Source organism: Dromiciops gliroides, chromosome 4 (genome assembly GCF_019393635.1).
Source record: "Dromiciops gliroides isolate mDroGli1 chromosome 4, mDroGli1.pri, whole genome shotgun sequence".
Lineage (NCBI taxonomy): Eukaryota > Metazoa > Chordata > Mammalia > Microbiotheria > Microbiotheriidae > Dromiciops > Dromiciops gliroides.
Window position 1 is genome coordinate 232,768,482 of NC_057864.1, and position 15,325 is coordinate 232,783,806.

The 15,325-nt window shown below is 49.8% G+C and overlaps 2 protein-coding genes across 3 annotated transcripts; one reads left to right on the forward strand and one right to left on the reverse strand.

The window, feature by feature from the left end:
- The first annotated feature begins 22 nt into the window (after nt 1-22).
- AP1S1 (adaptor related protein complex 1 subunit sigma 1) lies at nt 23-6,981 on the forward strand. 2 transcript variants are annotated; one of them, XM_044001868.1, is made up of 5 exons: nt 23-140; nt 2,805-2,983; nt 3,655-3,763; nt 4,688-4,825; nt 6,190-6,981. In XM_044001868.1, the coding sequence occupies exons 1-5, from the start codon at nt 138-140 to the stop codon at nt 6,235-6,237; spliced, it is 477 nt and encodes a 158-aa protein (XP_043857803.1). In that variant the 5' UTR covers nt 23-137; the 3' UTR covers nt 6,238-6,981. The 2 variants fall into 2 exon arrangements, with proteins under 2 accessions (XP_043857803.1, XP_043857802.1); XM_044001867.1 differs by lacking the exon at nt 23-140 and adding an exon at nt 432-564.
- Nucleotides 6,982-7,631: 650 nt separating this feature from the next.
- On the reverse strand, nt 7,632-10,958 carry VGF (VGF nerve growth factor inducible). Its single transcript, XM_044001865.1, has 2 exons — nt 10,743-10,958; nt 7,632-10,184 (listed from the first exon to the last, which is right to left on the reverse strand). Exon 2 carries the CDS (start codon nt 10,151-10,153, stop codon nt 8,276-8,278), a length of 1,878 nt encoding a protein of 625 aa, XP_043857800.1. The 5' UTR covers nt 10,154-10,184; nt 10,743-10,958; the 3' UTR covers nt 7,632-8,275.
- Between the last annotated feature and the right edge of the window lie 4,367 nt (nt 10,959-15,325).

Here is a 15,325-nt window from a genome sequence, read left to right on the forward strand (position 1 = left end):
GCTGGGGTCCTGTGGCGGAGGGGGAGGGGGAGGGGGAAGGGACGGGAGAGGGGGGTGGTTAAGAAAAGGGAAAGAGAGGAAGCGGAGCCGGCCCGTACGGTGGCCGAAGAGGGACGCGCTGTGCCAGAGGCTGCAGGATGGTAGGGAGTGCGAAGCTGGGGGAGGGGAAGTGAGGGGCGTGGGCTACACCCGCTGGGACATCTCGGGGGCCAAAGCCCGTAGGGGCGGCGCACGCCTCCTCAACCCCAAAGGTGCCCTCCTTAGGACTGGCGGGCCTGCAAGGGAAAGGGGGGAGGGGGGGCGGGGAGGAGAGGAGATCGTGGAAGCAACGCCGCCGCCCCTGGTGGAACTTCCTCCCCCTTCTCCCCCCCCCCCGCCCCGGTCCGTAGGGGCTGAGGGGAGGGGGCGTCTAGAGCCCCTGGACCTGCAGGGGGGAGGGGGGACCAGAACGCCTTAGCGACGAGCCATGCGTGGGCGTGGGGGTTCTAACCGGAGGCACAGAAGGGACTCGGCCTGAGCTGCGGGCGCCCGTATGTGTGGATTGGCACCGGGCAGAGGACGATGGTCAGTCTCGGGGGAGATGCCTCTGCCCCCTCGCCTGCCTCCCCGAAGGGTGGAGAGGGCGGGCTCTTCGGGCAGGAAGTTTCTGCATTTCAAGAGGCACTACGCTCTTGGAAACACAGGCGTCCAACTCCCCACGTCCCACCCTGCCCTCCTACCCTTCCCCAAATCAGACCCTTCCCTTTCGTACTCTCAGCACACAGCTCTCCCACATGCACACAGGCTACCCTTCACTTCTCCCCACCCCGGTTAATTTCCGGCCCTGCTGCCCTCCTCTGCTGTTCAACCACCGCCACCTCAGTGCCCCATTCCCACCAGCACCAGACTCCTACACTCTTTCCTCCCACCTCAGCACCCTGCTTCTTTCGTTAAACCCCAATAGCCATTCCCCACCTGCTTCTGTTCCCCCAAGTCTGTTGTGTAGTTTGCCTACACACATAATACACTCTCCACCATTCTCTGCCTGCTGTACATTTCACTCCCTCCCATTTCCTTCCCACGCCACCATAGCAGCATACTCCGTAGCCCACAGAGAGGAACCCATCGAAAAACACAACTGACCGATCATACAGGGGGTATCTTTGATAGTATTGGGTCTCTTGGAATAGGAAAGACAATGTCATCTTCTGTTTGCCAGATTAAATATGACCTAACCTAACATTGCTGTTTATTTCTCAGTGAAGAACTAGACCTGTTCAAGTTTCTAAACAACTCCATTCCTGTATCTTGAATGAGGACTAGGGGGTCAGGAGTGTGACTACCAAGGAAATGATATTAGAAATGCGAAATTATAGAAATGTATATGTAGGTTGTGGAAGGGATAGGTCGTTGGAGAGAAAGAAAGTGGTAAGCGAATGAAGGTTAAATGCCTGGGGGAAATGAGAGCTTTGTGGGATGAGTAGGATGTTTAGGATCTAAGAATCCCAGAGCTGTAAGGAACCTCAGAGTTTATCTAGTTTAACCCCCACCTGAAGCAACCCCTTCCTAGAGAACCTTTGGTAGTGTAAACTATAGGAATCTTGAATTGGAGTCAGAGGATCTGGTTTCACATTTCTTTTCTGCTGCTTGCTACCTGTTTTATCTCTGGCCTCAATTTCCTTCTATAAAATGATGGGTTGGACTAACTTAGAGGTACTTAACTTGAGGTACAAACTTGTTTTAAAAACATATTTTGGGGGCAGCTAGATGGCGCAGTGGATAAAGCACTGGCCCTGGATTTAGGAGGACCTCAGACAATTGACATTTACTAGCTGTGTGACCCTGGGCAAGTCACTTAACCCCAATTGCCTCAACAGAATAAACAAAAAGAAACCCCACATATTTTGATGACTATTTCTATATAATTGGTTTCCTTTTTAACCCTATGTATTTTATTTTTTGTATTTAAAAATATTCTGAGAAGGGATCCCTAGGTTTCCTCAGACTACAATAAAAGGTTAAGAAACCCTGGACTGGATGATCTCAAAGATCCCTTTCTGTTATGCAGTCCCTTCCTGTCTGCAATCATAGGATTGCATGTGGTTATCTAGCTTATGGTGATGACTTCCATTAGGGAGCTATCTCCTGAGGTAGACTATTCCACTGTGAAAAACTCTTCCTTAGGACTTTTTTCACTATCTTTGTTTTGGTTTTTTGTTTTTTGTTTTTGTTTTGTTTTTGGAGGGGTTTTTTTGCAGGGCAATGAGGGTTAAGTGACTTGCCCAGGTCACAGAGCTAGTAAGTGTCAAATGTCATAGGCTGGATTTGAACTCAGGTCCTCCTGAATCCAGGGCTGGTGCTTTATCCACTGCACCACCTTGCTGCCTCGACTTTTTTCATTATCTTAAGCTAAAATCTGCCTCCCTGAAGCTTTCACTCATTGACCCTAATATTGCTCCCTAAAGAGAGGGTTAAGTCCTAGAAATCTGTGTAGTGGGGGTAGGGGAAGTTGGAAGGGAAAAAGAGGGGAAGAAACAGGATTTCATGGGTTAAGAGTAGGAGACTTGTTTCTTTTATTCAAGTTTTCTTATACAAAATGACTAATATGGTAATGTTTTACGTAATCATACATGTATAATCCATATCTGATTGCTTACCGCCTTGAGGGGGGGAGAGGGAAGGAGGGATAAAAATTGGAACCCAAAACTATAAATAAAAATGTTTATTACTTAAAAAAAAAAAAAAGAGTAGGAGACATGATTTCAGTGCTGTGTATTAGACCTTCAGATCTACAAACACTACTGTCACCTCCACCCCACCCCTAGATGCGGTTCATGCTACTGTTCAGCCGGCAGGGGAAGCTGCGGCTGCAGAAATGGTACCTGGCCATGTCAGACAAGGAGAGGAAAAAGATGGTTCGAGAGCTTATGCAGGTCGTCCTGGCCAGAAAGCCCAAGATGTGCAGCTTCCTGGAGTGGAGAGACCTCAAAGTTGTCTATAAGAGGTGATACCCGATTCTTGGAAGCCCCTATTCTCATCTCACATTTGCCTGGGTCCTACTGAATCTCCATTTGGAGATGTCTGGGAGAGGAGGGGCTGCTTCAGGACTAGGTATGGGGTATAGGTGGGGACTGAGATTAAGGAAAGAATCAGTCTCTGACCCCAATCTCCTTTCATGACCAGACCCTCATTCACAAACTTTTCTCCCCCATATCTCTAAAACCTGCCTTTTGTCACAATATCCTATTCCTGAGCAGCAAGTTCTTCCCCCTCTTCTAACCTTATTTTACAGCCCTATGTATATTGCCTCTGGCCCTCCACTTCACATATTCTAGTTCCTGCTCTGAGGAGGTAAATGATTGAGGTTCTTGCTGGGTCAGACAAAGTAGGTCAGAGGGCAACAAGAAAAGTTTACATATATCTTCCCATTTGTCTATTCCTAAAATCAAAGGATCAGGGAGAGAGAGCTGGGGAGATGTGTCTGGCAGACTGTTAGAGGTGCTCCAGGAAGTCGTGGTTGGGGTTTGGAGAAAGGGGGTAGAGTAGGAAGAGAGCTGGAATCTTGGCGATCAGATATTGGAATCAAAGGCTAAAACAAGTGATCGGGACTGGAGAGTTAGAAACCCTGACCTCACCATCCTATTCCCCAGTTATACAATGTGTCCCTTTCCCCAGATATGCCAGCCTCTACTTCTGCTGCGCCATTGAGGGCCAAGATAATGAGCTCATCACACTGGAACTGATCCACCGATATGTGGAGCTCCTGGACAAATATTTTGGCAGTGTAAGTTTCTCCTCAACTTTACCACCTACCCTCTCTCCCTCTGCCAAAATCAGGGAACCTTTTAGGCTTTCCCCAAGAGGATCAGGAGATGAATTAAAGGCAATAAGAACAGTAATCGCTTTTTTATAAAGATTTAATCCTATTAGCCTTACCTCCTAATAAGCCCTTGGTAGGAGTAGAAAAAGTAAAAATTTACTTCATTCCCCAAGGTATGGGCATTAGACTTCAGAATCAGGAAAGACAGCTCAGATCTCAGATTTCAGGAGATGGTTTGAAAGAGTAGAAAGAGCATTAGTAGAAAAAAAATTGATTTGGGGGTTTAAAGACATAGGTTTGAATGCTGTCTGTGTCACATGTCTCTTTTACCTTAGGCATGTCACCTTGCCTTTTTGTGATTCAGTTTCCTCATCTGTTAAATGAGGGTTAGACTTGATCCTCAATATCCATTCAGGTTCTGGATCCTATGAACCTCAGACAAAGGTTGAGGGCTTGGACATGGACATAAAGAGATTGGTAGTGGGGGTTGTGGCAAAAGTTCGGTAAAGAAAAGAGAAAGGAACAGGGATTGTTGTGGGATGAGGGAAAGTTAGCTGAATGAAGGAGAGGTGGGGTGAGGAGGCTAGGACAGGAGGGTCATAAGCTAAGAGAATATAAAGAAGGAAGTTGGATGGAGACAGGTGGCAACAGGACTGGGAGGATCTATCCTCTAATGGCTCATTCCTACTCCCTATCTGAAGATGATATAGTGGGAAGATTGCTGAATTTGGAGTCAGAGGACCTTAGGTTGAATCTCAGCCCTGTCTACCACCTTCCTAACTATGGGCAAATCACTTAAATTTTCTGGGTCACAGTTGTCCAAAAGGAATTGCATTAGATTATCTCTAAAGCCTTTTTTGGTCCTAAATATATGTTCTTCTGATTCAGGTGTGTGAACTCGACATCATCTTCAACTTTGAGAAGGCCTACTTCATCTTGGATGAATTTCTAATGGGTGGTGATGTCCAGGATACCTCTAAAAAAAGTGTGCTAAAGGCCATAGAACAAGCCGATCTGCTACAGGAGGTATGGGCTGGGGAGCAGTGAGAATGAGAATTATGGGGTGGAGTTCCTTTTCTACACCTATCTGCCACTGATACTGGCCCTTTTCAGGCACTTTATGGGGGTTCATAACTACCCAGATCAACCTTAGGCCCTGAAGAAAAAAAACAGGGTCCTAGAGGGGGTACATAAATCCCAGATTCTTGTGTTTCTCATTTTTGCCCCTTCTCTCCTTGAGAACTAAGGTGTCTAATTCCTCAAAGGTGATATAAAAGGAAGAGAGAGTGTGACCCTGGTTCTCTCTTTTTATCTTTCCCATATGTCCTCAGTGCAGCTTCCGGCCCATCAGGATTATTAAGTTTGTGAACTGAGGTCAAAGGAGAATAGTTATTGGTTCTTCTATTTACTGAGGCCACCAGCCCCCTCTGTGCCACTGCCGCCCAGCCTTCTGGTGCAGGAAGATGAGTCACCAGAATCCGCAGTGATGAGCAAAGCTGACTGGGAGGGAGGGGATAGGGGGAATGGGGGGGCCCTCAGCTCTTTGGTGGGAGGAAAGGCAAGAACTGAACAGCCTTACAGTGAGTATTCAACTCCTCAGATGGTCCCTACCCAGTCTCCATTACACTCCCATTTGCTCATCCTTTATCTCTGACATAGCCCATTCCCCTTCAGGGACCTGGGAGCCTTCAGCTCTGTCCATACCATACTAGCCTTTAACCATCTTATCTAAGTCCCCACTCCACTCTAAAATTTGGTTCTCCGGCCACTCAGTCCCTAATTCTTATAGTATCATTGACCTAAAGCCATGGTACCTGAAAGGCCACCTAATGTAATCCCCTCATTTTACAGATGAAGAAACTGGGCCACAGAGAGGTTAAGCAGTGGGCCCAAGGTCATCTAGTTAGTAAGCATAAGAGGCAAGATTTAAGCACTGATCCTCTGATTCCAGGGCTATTGTGCTATAACTCAATATCTGTGGCACCCAAGCTTATTATGCTTAGTTTTTGACACTCCTGGCTTTGGAGTTTTTTAGGTGGTGATTGACTGACTGGGACACGACATAGAGTGTGCTGGGGGGGGGGGTGTTAATGGATTAATGGGTTAATGGGAACAGGGGAGCTTCCTTATGGGGAGCTCTCAGCTGTCCCAGCCTTGGCCTCACATTACTCTCTCTTTCTCTCTCTCCCCCCCCCTCCCTCTCTCTCTCCCTCCCTCCCTCCCTCCCTCCTTCTTTTTGTCTTTGTGCCCAATCTTTGTCTCCCAATCTTTCTCCCTTTCACTGTTTCCTCCCTTCTTTGTCCCTCTTCTCCATCTCTTCCCCCACTCCCATTTCTATCCCCCTTCTCTTTCTGTCACTCCATGTCTTCCTCACCCTATCACTGCTTTAGGAAGATGAGTCACCTCGAAGTGTCCTGGAGGAGATGGGTTTGGCATAACTTCCCACCCCAATGGGAGATACATTGCAGGGTTGCCATGCCTTGGCAGGCAAGACTGGTTGCTTCAAAGTCCACACACATTCAGATCCCTTTACCCTGTGGAATATGCTTCCCCTGCTCTCTCAGTTTTCTCTTGGAGAGAGCACTGGGCTGGAATCCTTCAAACATTCCTTCTTTCTCTGGCTTCCATCACTTCCTGTTCTTTCACTTTTTCCAGTTGATGTTTGAGAAATTGGATGGGTAGAGAAAGATTATGACCAAGAAGAGAGGTATGATTATGTATGTCTCTCTGTCTTTCCCCATCCTGAGAACTGACTTCACCCAAACTTTATTCCGTTCTCACATAAACTGTAAATATATAAATATGTCAGGTTAAAGGGAAATTGTTTTGAGCCCTCCACCTACCCAAAGAAAAATAATGTACCTCCATTTTCCCCACCTCCCTACTCCAATCAGCCAAGCCTTTATCCTTTCCTGGGGAAAGGGATCTCTAGTATATTAAGGAGGGATGTCTCTTTCCTTACATCTCTCACCCCTGCTCCCCTCTCAGGGAGGGTTTGAACTGTAGGGAAGAACAAAGTTAATTTTTAAAATCTTATGACTTGAGGGAAGGGATACAGAAAGGCTTGGACCTATTGGGATCTCAGTGGAACCCCAGATGCTCTAATTAAGAGGGAGGAAAGAATGGTGTTTATCTGTCTCTGTTTCCTTTCTTCCTGAAATAAAAGGAATATCATTTCTGGACTTTATGCTTATGGTATTAGTAGTTCACAATGCTATAGCACTTCTAAGGTTCACAAAAAGACTTTCCTCACAAGGGAATAGTGCAAGTATCAGTATCTCCATCTTATAACACGAAGAACTTGCCTAAGGTCGTGCAGAAATTGTATGGCATTAGAACCCAAGTTTCTTGTCCAGGTTTAGCACTCCTCCTTATCTATTTCCCTGTCCCCTCCCCCAGCTTCCCTTTGGGAAGCAGTTTCTTTTTACCATGAGTCTCATCTTGTGGGTTTGGAGGAGAGCTTACCACTTTAGCCCAGGTTTGGAGAGTTTTAGGTGCCAGTTTTTCAAGAAAACACTTTTTTGCCCCTTCCCCATGGAAATGACATAGAGAATTCTATGGCCTCCACCCTGGTGGGAGTAGAAAAGGAAAATTAACTCTCACTACAGCCAGAAAAGATTAAGGTTGGGATGAGTTAAGGCCCTACAATATAATTTGATTGACCCTTGATGGCATTGCCTTCTCTGCCTCTTTCTGGCATCATGCTTTTTGCCTAGGGCAGGAAGGAGAGGAAAGAAGTGCTCAATGAGAGGAGAGTAGGAAGGCTGATATTCCCTTATCCCCTTGAGAGGAAGTGTTGGGGGGGCAGGGGTAAATAAAAGAGAAAAAGTCCTAATAAAATAGTCACTTTTATTTCTTAGCAAAACTATTTTCCCCGTGAGGGGTATTTACAACAGAGAAGGGAAGAAAGGGGTTGAGTTGTCTCAGTTTGGGGAGAGTGGATCAGGGTCCTAGGAACCCAGGGGTTCGATTCACACGCGGCTTGTACACAACTGGTATGGTTTTGTTTTTTTCATTTTTCGTTTTTTGCTTTTTATTATTATTGTTCATCGATGGGGAAATCGGAAGAGAAATGGGGTGGCTTAGGGAAAGGGAACGGGACCCGATGGGGAGACAAGTGTAGAGCAAATCTGTACAGTCCGGTTGGGAATTCTCTGCCCTCTCGAGTTTCGCGACTCGTGCTTCCTTTCCGTTTAGGATTGGCTTTTTCTCAACTTACACCCCCACCGATCCTATACCCTACCATGAGTGTGGGGTACTCGTCTCCCACCGAAGATGGTTAAAGGGAAGGGGGAGGGACTGGGAGTAGTGGGTGGGACCAGGTTAGTTGAGACAAGAGGGGTGGGACTTTCCCCACCCCGCAAAAAAGGTCGGGGGACCGCATGCAGAACACCAAAGAGCAACACAGAGGGAGGCTTAGGAAGGTTCGCACAGGGGAAGAGAGAAGAGACCATCACGAATGGGAAAGCAGCGGAGTCACGGGAACAGGCCGGGGCGTCTGAGCAGCACGTGCTCAATATAATTCTCCAGCTCCTCCTCCTCCTGCTGCTGCCTCTCTTCTTCCTCCTCGCCCCGCCGCCCTTGTGGGCTAAGGCCGACGTGGTACCGCGACCCCTCTGCGGGCTGTGCGTGGTAGTGGTGGCGGCGGGTCGGGGAAGAGAGAGGTGGGAGGAGCGTCCGAGGCTGGATGTAGTTAGGAAAGGGGTAATTGGGCTCTGGGGGGAACACCTCATCCCGATCCCAGGGTGGGATCACCTCATTCCAATCCTGCAGCTCATCCTGGGCGGGGAAAGATGGGGGTGGTGGGGGCTTTGGGGAGCGAAAGTGGGTAGGCGCAGGGGGGGCCCGAGGGGGAGGTAGGGGCTCAGGAGGGGCGTTCTTCTTCCGCTTACGCTTCTCCTCCACCTCCTCAATGATGCTGACCACGTCGTCAGCAGGCAGGTGCAGTTTAGTAGACAGCTCAATTAGGCTGTCGATAGTCTGCGGGTCCATCTCTTCTTCATCTTCTTCCTCTTCTCCTTCCACCTGCCCCTTTCGCTTTTGACCTGGTGTCTCCTCTTGGGAGCGCTTGTCCTCAGCCCCAGCTTCCCCTTCCTCCTCCTCTGCGAATAGCAATGCATTCTGCCGCCCTCTCTCAACCTCTTCAGCCTCTGCCTCAGCGTCTTCCTCATCCCCCTGCTCGTCCTCCTCCTCCCCGCCTCGGATCTCTCCCTCTTCTTCCTCCTCCCTCTCCCTTTCTCTCTCCTCCTCCCCTTCCCCCTGAAGTCCCCGGTCTCCCACACCTCTCTCCAGGCCGCCGCCGCCGCCGCTTTGCAGCAGGTATTGGAGCAGCAAGTCAGAGGCAAGATCAGCCAGTCTTTCCTCTTGGGCTGCCGCCTGCCGCGTAGCTTCAGCCTGCCGCCTACCTGCCTCTACCTGGGCCAGTCCCCGCTGCAGGAGGCGCCCTCCAGCTGCAAGCCTACTCATGGCTGCACTTTCTGGGCGGTGCGTTTTGGAGATAGGTGCACTCTCGATCTGGCGCACCTTGTAGAGAGGTGCGATGCTCTCACCTTGGCGTGTTTTTAGAGCAGGCTCGCTCTCACCCTGGCGCACCTCAGGGAGGGACACGCCCTCAGGCAATTGCTCCGGGAACCGCCGAGGAAATGAGGGTGGGGGAGGGACACGTGCCTGGAACTCTCCCCAGGAGGCCCTCCATACGCGCTCAGGCCCTGGACTGTCCAGGTTGACCCGGGTCAGTGTATGGGTATGCGTTTCCGCTTCAGCCGCAGCAGCCTCTGGCTCTCGCTTGGAATTCCCTGGACTGAAAGCGCGTAGCTCTTGGAGCAGGGATTCGAGTGCCTCCAGTTCCTCGGAAGGATCGGAACCGTCTGAGCTGCGCTCCTCTGGGATACGGGAAAGCGTCGGGGGTACCCCTATCTCTGGGGCCGGGCGGCTGTGGGTCTGGCTACGCACAGTTTCTGTTAGCAAAGCCTCTGCTTGCTGTGGCGGTGGCGGTGGCGGCTGCTGCGGCTGCGGCTGTGGCTGCTGCTGTTGCTGCAAGACCCCTGGAGCCGGGGGCGAGGCAGGATGATCTAGCGCCTGTAACAGGACCGCGGCCAGCGCCCGTGGATCTACCCCCTGGAACAGATCTTCCTCTTCCTCAGGCTCGCGTTCTGGGCTTCTCTCCTCCCTTATCTCTGTATCTAGGCTCTCTCTTTCCCCTGGTTTCCCTCCTACAGCTGCCAAGTTTTCGTGTTCAGATATAGGGAGCGACAGTGACTGATCTGGACGCCCCGGGGGTGCTGCTTGAAGACTGTCCATCTGTAGCAAGAGGCAGAAGAAGAGGGCGGCCGCGGGCAGTTGTGGAAGCCTCATGGCTGGGACGGAGAAAGATCGTTTCCAGGGGCTATTGGAAAAGAAAAATAAAGTGGGGAAAAGGCGAGTGAAACGGAGAGGGGCTGTCAGGGCTTCAGGGTGTTTTCTCTGCTTCTTAAATTACCTTCAAATGATCTCAAAATCTGGCGTTTCTCTGGGAGCTACCCTTGACGCGTTACCTACCCCTATTTTCCCGACTTTTCTCAAACCCAGAAGTGTCAAGACAGGTACCCTAAGGGGAAATGGGGCTGTGCTAATCTATGGAGTCCTAAAACTGGGATGGGAACGCCTGGCAGCACTCACGTCTGTGTTCCCCCACCTCCATTTCGCCCCCGCTCCTTCTCGGAGCTATCTTCCTGTCACCGCCCACGTTGCTTCGAGGCTGAGAAAAAAATATCTGCTCCCCACGGGACTCTCGAGATCGAGCGTGGGAGGCTTTATCTGGGAAAAGGTGGGAGATCATCCCCCCCTTCTATCTACCTACTTAAGGTACCCTTGGCATTACCCCTTCCCACAAACTAGAGGAGACATCCCTCCTGCACACAGCTAAATCCTTGGGGAGTGGACAGACTGACAGAATAGTATTTACCAGCTAGGATTCGAGGAATGGGAAGTAGAGGATCGGGGTTGCGAGGTAGGAGAACGCGGATGCTCGAAGTTTCGGTCCGTGTCCTGCGTTCAATCGCCTTGGTCAGTTTCCGGCTGGTCTCTCTTCGCTTGGTCGACTCTCCGTCTCTCTTGCTAGCTCGCTCCCCAAGCTTCAGCACGCTGGACAGCGCCCGCCCCGCCTCTTTATAAAGGGGAGCCAGTAGATCACGTGGGGGGTCTTCTCCGCCCGATTGACGTCAATGTTCATTCATGGGGAAGCGGGGTGAGTGGTGGAGGGGCCTTAATTGCAGCCGGTGATTGGAAGATTCTTCTCCTCCTCCCTATTCTGCGCCTGCGCACTGAAGAGTGAGGACTAACTGGCACGCTAGAACCTAACGCCGGGGAAATGAATGAATGAATAAATGAAGCGAACACGGGGTTGGGGGAGGAGGGCAGTGAATGAATGAAGGAGAATGAGAAGAGAGGGAAGAGATTAATGGATGGATGGAAGGAAGAAAGGAAGGAAGGAAAATGGGGAGGGGCAGAGAGAGTTAAATATAAACCCAGGGGTGAATGTAACCTATAGCTGCCTCAAACTGTCAATCTGTGGATTAAATTGGAGTGGGATTTGGGGGCTTGAGGGGAAAGCCGTAGGACACGAAAATCAGGGCAAAAAGAACGATTCTCCAAAGCTCCCAGTTGCTTGTGCCACACACATTATGAATGAAGGGAAAGACAGGCAGATTTCTGTGCGTGTGTTTATGGATTCGTGTGCTGAGCGTGAGTGTGAATGGGTGACTAGGTGCGTGTGCCTCAGTCTGTGGTTGATGACTAGTGGGGTAGGGTGGGAGAGACGAGTGTGTTAGAAGAAAGAGGAAGGAGATTCAGTGGGCACATTTGGGAGAGTGGACCGTGTGCTATTTGTTCTCGCCTATGGGTAGGGAAAATGTGTCCTTTTGCCCATTCACATACCCCCGCCCCCACTGGCCCATCACGCTGCTGCCCCCATCCTCCTAGTGCCCTCTTCTCCATGCTTCTTTTTCATCCAACACCCCCCACCCCATTCCTTCCTTGCAGGAAGAGAAGGACGTTTGGAGGGCGAGTCCATAAGGGGAGGGGGTTGTGAAGATAGGCTAGGGAATTCAATTCTTGATTTTCCAGATTCTTGAAAGCGGTTTGACTTCAGAGGACCCCTAAGTGACAAAGATCGTCCCTTCCCCATCGCTTCCTCCCTTTACCCTCAGTCCTTGTCCTGCGCCAGGGGTTTGAGCCTGGGGGGCTCAGGGCGGCTGGAGGTTCCGGCTGGGGAGGGGAGGGGGGCGATGACGCACAGATTGCGCAAAGAGAATCCATCAGCAAGCCGGGTCCGGTGAAGGGAGACCGGCCGTGGGCGGAGGGGGTGGGGGTGGGGTACGGGGGGGGGGGGCGGAACGGAAGCTGGGTATAGGGGAAGGGGGAGACGCAGGGAGGTGTGCTGCGTCTACAAGAATGATTCTGAGGTAGGGTAGAGGGCGTTTCTTCCAGGGGAAAGAGAGGCAGGGGCTTGGACAGCAAAAGGAGAGTGACTAGACTTACACAGACACGCTATGAAATGCAGACACAGAGATACATAAGTACACAAAGCTGTGTCTGTAATTATTGCACTGTTTCTGTATTTGTCTCTCTGACGCTCTCAAATACACTTTCATAGTATTTTTCTCCTTCCATCCCCATCTTCTTTCCTCTTTCTCACATTATTTCACTTCCTCCCCCGCTTCTTGTGCCCCCACCCCCACCCCCACCCCCACTCCTTCACACACATACTCACGTGCTTTCCCTCTAAAGCCACCAGTGGCTTCTCAGCTCCATCAGCAGCTTTATTTTCCCAGAAAGAAATGCCCATCAGCGTAGCAGGGAGAGAGGGGGGAGAGGGAGAGGGAGAGAGAGAGAGAGAGAGAGAGAGAGAGAGAGAGAGAGAGAGAGAGAGAGAGAGAGAGAGAGAGAGAGAGAGAGAGAGAGAGAGAGAGAGAGAGAGAGAGAGAGGTTGAAGCTAACGACAGGTGAATGGGGAAGACGAGATGGAGAGTGAAGATGTGTGAAGGCACAAGAGGGAAAGAGCTTGGACGTGGAGCAGGAAAGATGACCCCCTACCCACTTCTAAACTTCTTCCTTCACCCCACTTTCCTCTGTCCAGGACCTCCTTACCTCCCCCTATTCTCCTCCTCTTAATGACTTGGTAATTGGGTTGATGGAGTGAGGGTGGGGAAAGAGTCACATTACCTTCCTGAAGAGAATGAATCAGATATGGCAAAGACCTTTGTGGAGGGGGATGGTAAATGGGTGGGGTTAGTAGGGAGAACACAGAGAGACAGAGACAGATAGACTGACAAAAATAGAGATTGAAAAGAGGCAGAAAGATACATATAAAGGACTGACAGAAGTGGGGGGGGGGGACCAGTGTGTTTCTGCTACCAGCATTAGAAGGCTGGCTAGATGTTGCTGTGTGGAGTTCTAGGTGTGTGGAGTTCTGTTATGGGAGCATCTCTTCAAAGCTGTGTGTATTGGTATATGCTTCCATTTCTGTGTCTATACATTCAGATGTGTATCTATGTTTCCAGATATCTCTTTGTGTGTGTGTGTGTGTGTGTGTGTGTGTGTGTGTCTTAGATTCTGTGCTTGCCCATTTCTAGGCATTTGGGTTTTGGTATGTCTATCAATGGTGATGTATGTGTTTTATATGAATAATCATTTGTCCTGCTACATGTATGTGTTTGTGCCCTTTGTCTAGATGACTAACAGCATCTTCCACAGTGGATACTAAATCAGTGTGTATTGAATGAATATATGAATGGACTGAATGAGTGAGTGAATGAATGAATGAATGAATGAATGAATGTCTGCCTTCCTGGGTTAATGTAACCATGTAGAACTATAGCGTGGATATCTCTTTGTATTTTTTCTACTTCTGGATCATAATCTCCCTAGGTCATTATCTGTGTCTCTGGTATATAAGTTTTTATTTCCCTAGCCTATTCCTGCTTCCCATGATCCCCTTCTTCTTGCCCCACATCTAATTTGCTCTTCCTCTTTCATTCCTACCCCACTACCCAGTCCAAAGTTGTGGGGAGCTAGCCTAGCCTAGCCAAGAATACTGTTTTAATGCTGGAAAATGAGGACCCTAGGTTGTTAGGTTCTGGGGGGGGGATGGGAATTAGGAGCAAAATGCTCTACTTAATCGTTTTTTCTCTGTGACAGGTAACTGAAGTAGAGGTGGGTAGGGAGGAGGCTTGAGGAAATAGACTTTTCATGTCTCTGCATGTCTCTCCCTGTCTGTTCCCATTTTAGTTTAGCTCCCCCTCACCCCCACCACCCCCAAAGAAGCCTTCTGCCCCACCTTGTGCTCTTCACACCCTGCTGCTTTTAACCACTATTGGAGAAGGATTAGATTGAGATGAAAGTTAGGAGAAGGAGCAAGTCCTGGGGAGGTGGGAGGTAGGGCAGGGAAAAAGACCCAGGGATAGAAAGCTGCAGGGATAAAGAGAAAAAGAGACTGTAACAGAGACAAGAGAGATACATTCTCAGGGTATATATGTAGTCTTTCTCTGTGTAACAGTCTATCTTTTCTTTTTTTTAACCCTCTCTGAGTCTCATTTTTCTCTATAGGAGAGGGTAGAACTCCAGGGGTAGAATGGGCAGGATATGGCAAAAGCTTGGGGGTGGAAAGACCAATGAATTCCTAAACTGTGCCCTTGGTTAGGAAGAGGGGGGTTTCGGTCCAGTGACTCCATATCCCCTTCCCTTCCCTCCCCCCTTCCCCCAGCTGGTGACTCACCTCTGCAGCCTCTCAGTGCGTCAGCAAAGGGTGGGGGGCGGGAGGGGGGCTGTTGAGGAGGAAGAGACAGGGGTCTGGACTTCAGAAAGGATACATTGAAGGGTGCTGGAGGGCACCCCACAAATTCTACCATTGCCCTATCCGTAGCCCCACCCCCAGCAGAGAGGGATTTTTTGGGGGGGGTCTTGAGAAGACTTGGGGAGAGGTTGGGGAAATCCTAAGAAAACAGAGGCATTGGAAAAGCTTCTGGATTTGGTGACCTGTCTCCCAAGCCCCCATTTTTGGGGTCTTAGCTCCTTCAGTCTACCCCACCACCACCGGAGGGGGAGGGGAGACCTGGAGAGAGTAGGGAGGGCGAGACCGCCGCAGAGATGAGTCACCAAGAATGGGAGTGAAAAAGACAGAGATACAGAGACAGAGACAGAGACAGAGAGATGCAAAGAGACAGCTCAGAGGGACAGAGAGTCCTCTAGAAAATACACATAAACATCCCTACTGAAAGGTAGAAGCAGATGAGGGGGAAAAAACCCAAGAATTTGTGCCTCCCTAGCTTTTTAATCCCCCCATCTCCCCCCTCCCCCTCCCTTCTTTCCTCTCTCTCTCTCTCTTTCCCTCTCTCTCTCACACACACACACATACACACACACAGAGGAAAGCACTAGAACACACATATACACACAATCTTTCACATATTCACATATGTGTAGGTACATACACATATACATATAGCACACAAACACAATACCCAAAGTCACACAGGCACACCCACATAT

Coding starts and splice junctions, on each gene's coding strand:
- AP1S1 (XM_044001868.1), top strand. Junction 2,984..3,654: donor CTCAAAGTTGTCTATAAGAG/GTGATACCCGAT, acceptor CCCTTTCCCCAG/ATATGCCAGCCTCTACTTCT. Junction 3,764..4,687: donor TGGACAAATATTTTGGCAGT/GTAAGTTTCTCC, acceptor CTTCTGATTCAG/GTGTGTGAACTCGACATCAT.
- VGF (XM_044001865.1), bottom strand. CDS start 10,153: ATGAGGCTTCCACAACTGCCCGCGGCCGCCCTCTTCTTCTGCCTCTTG.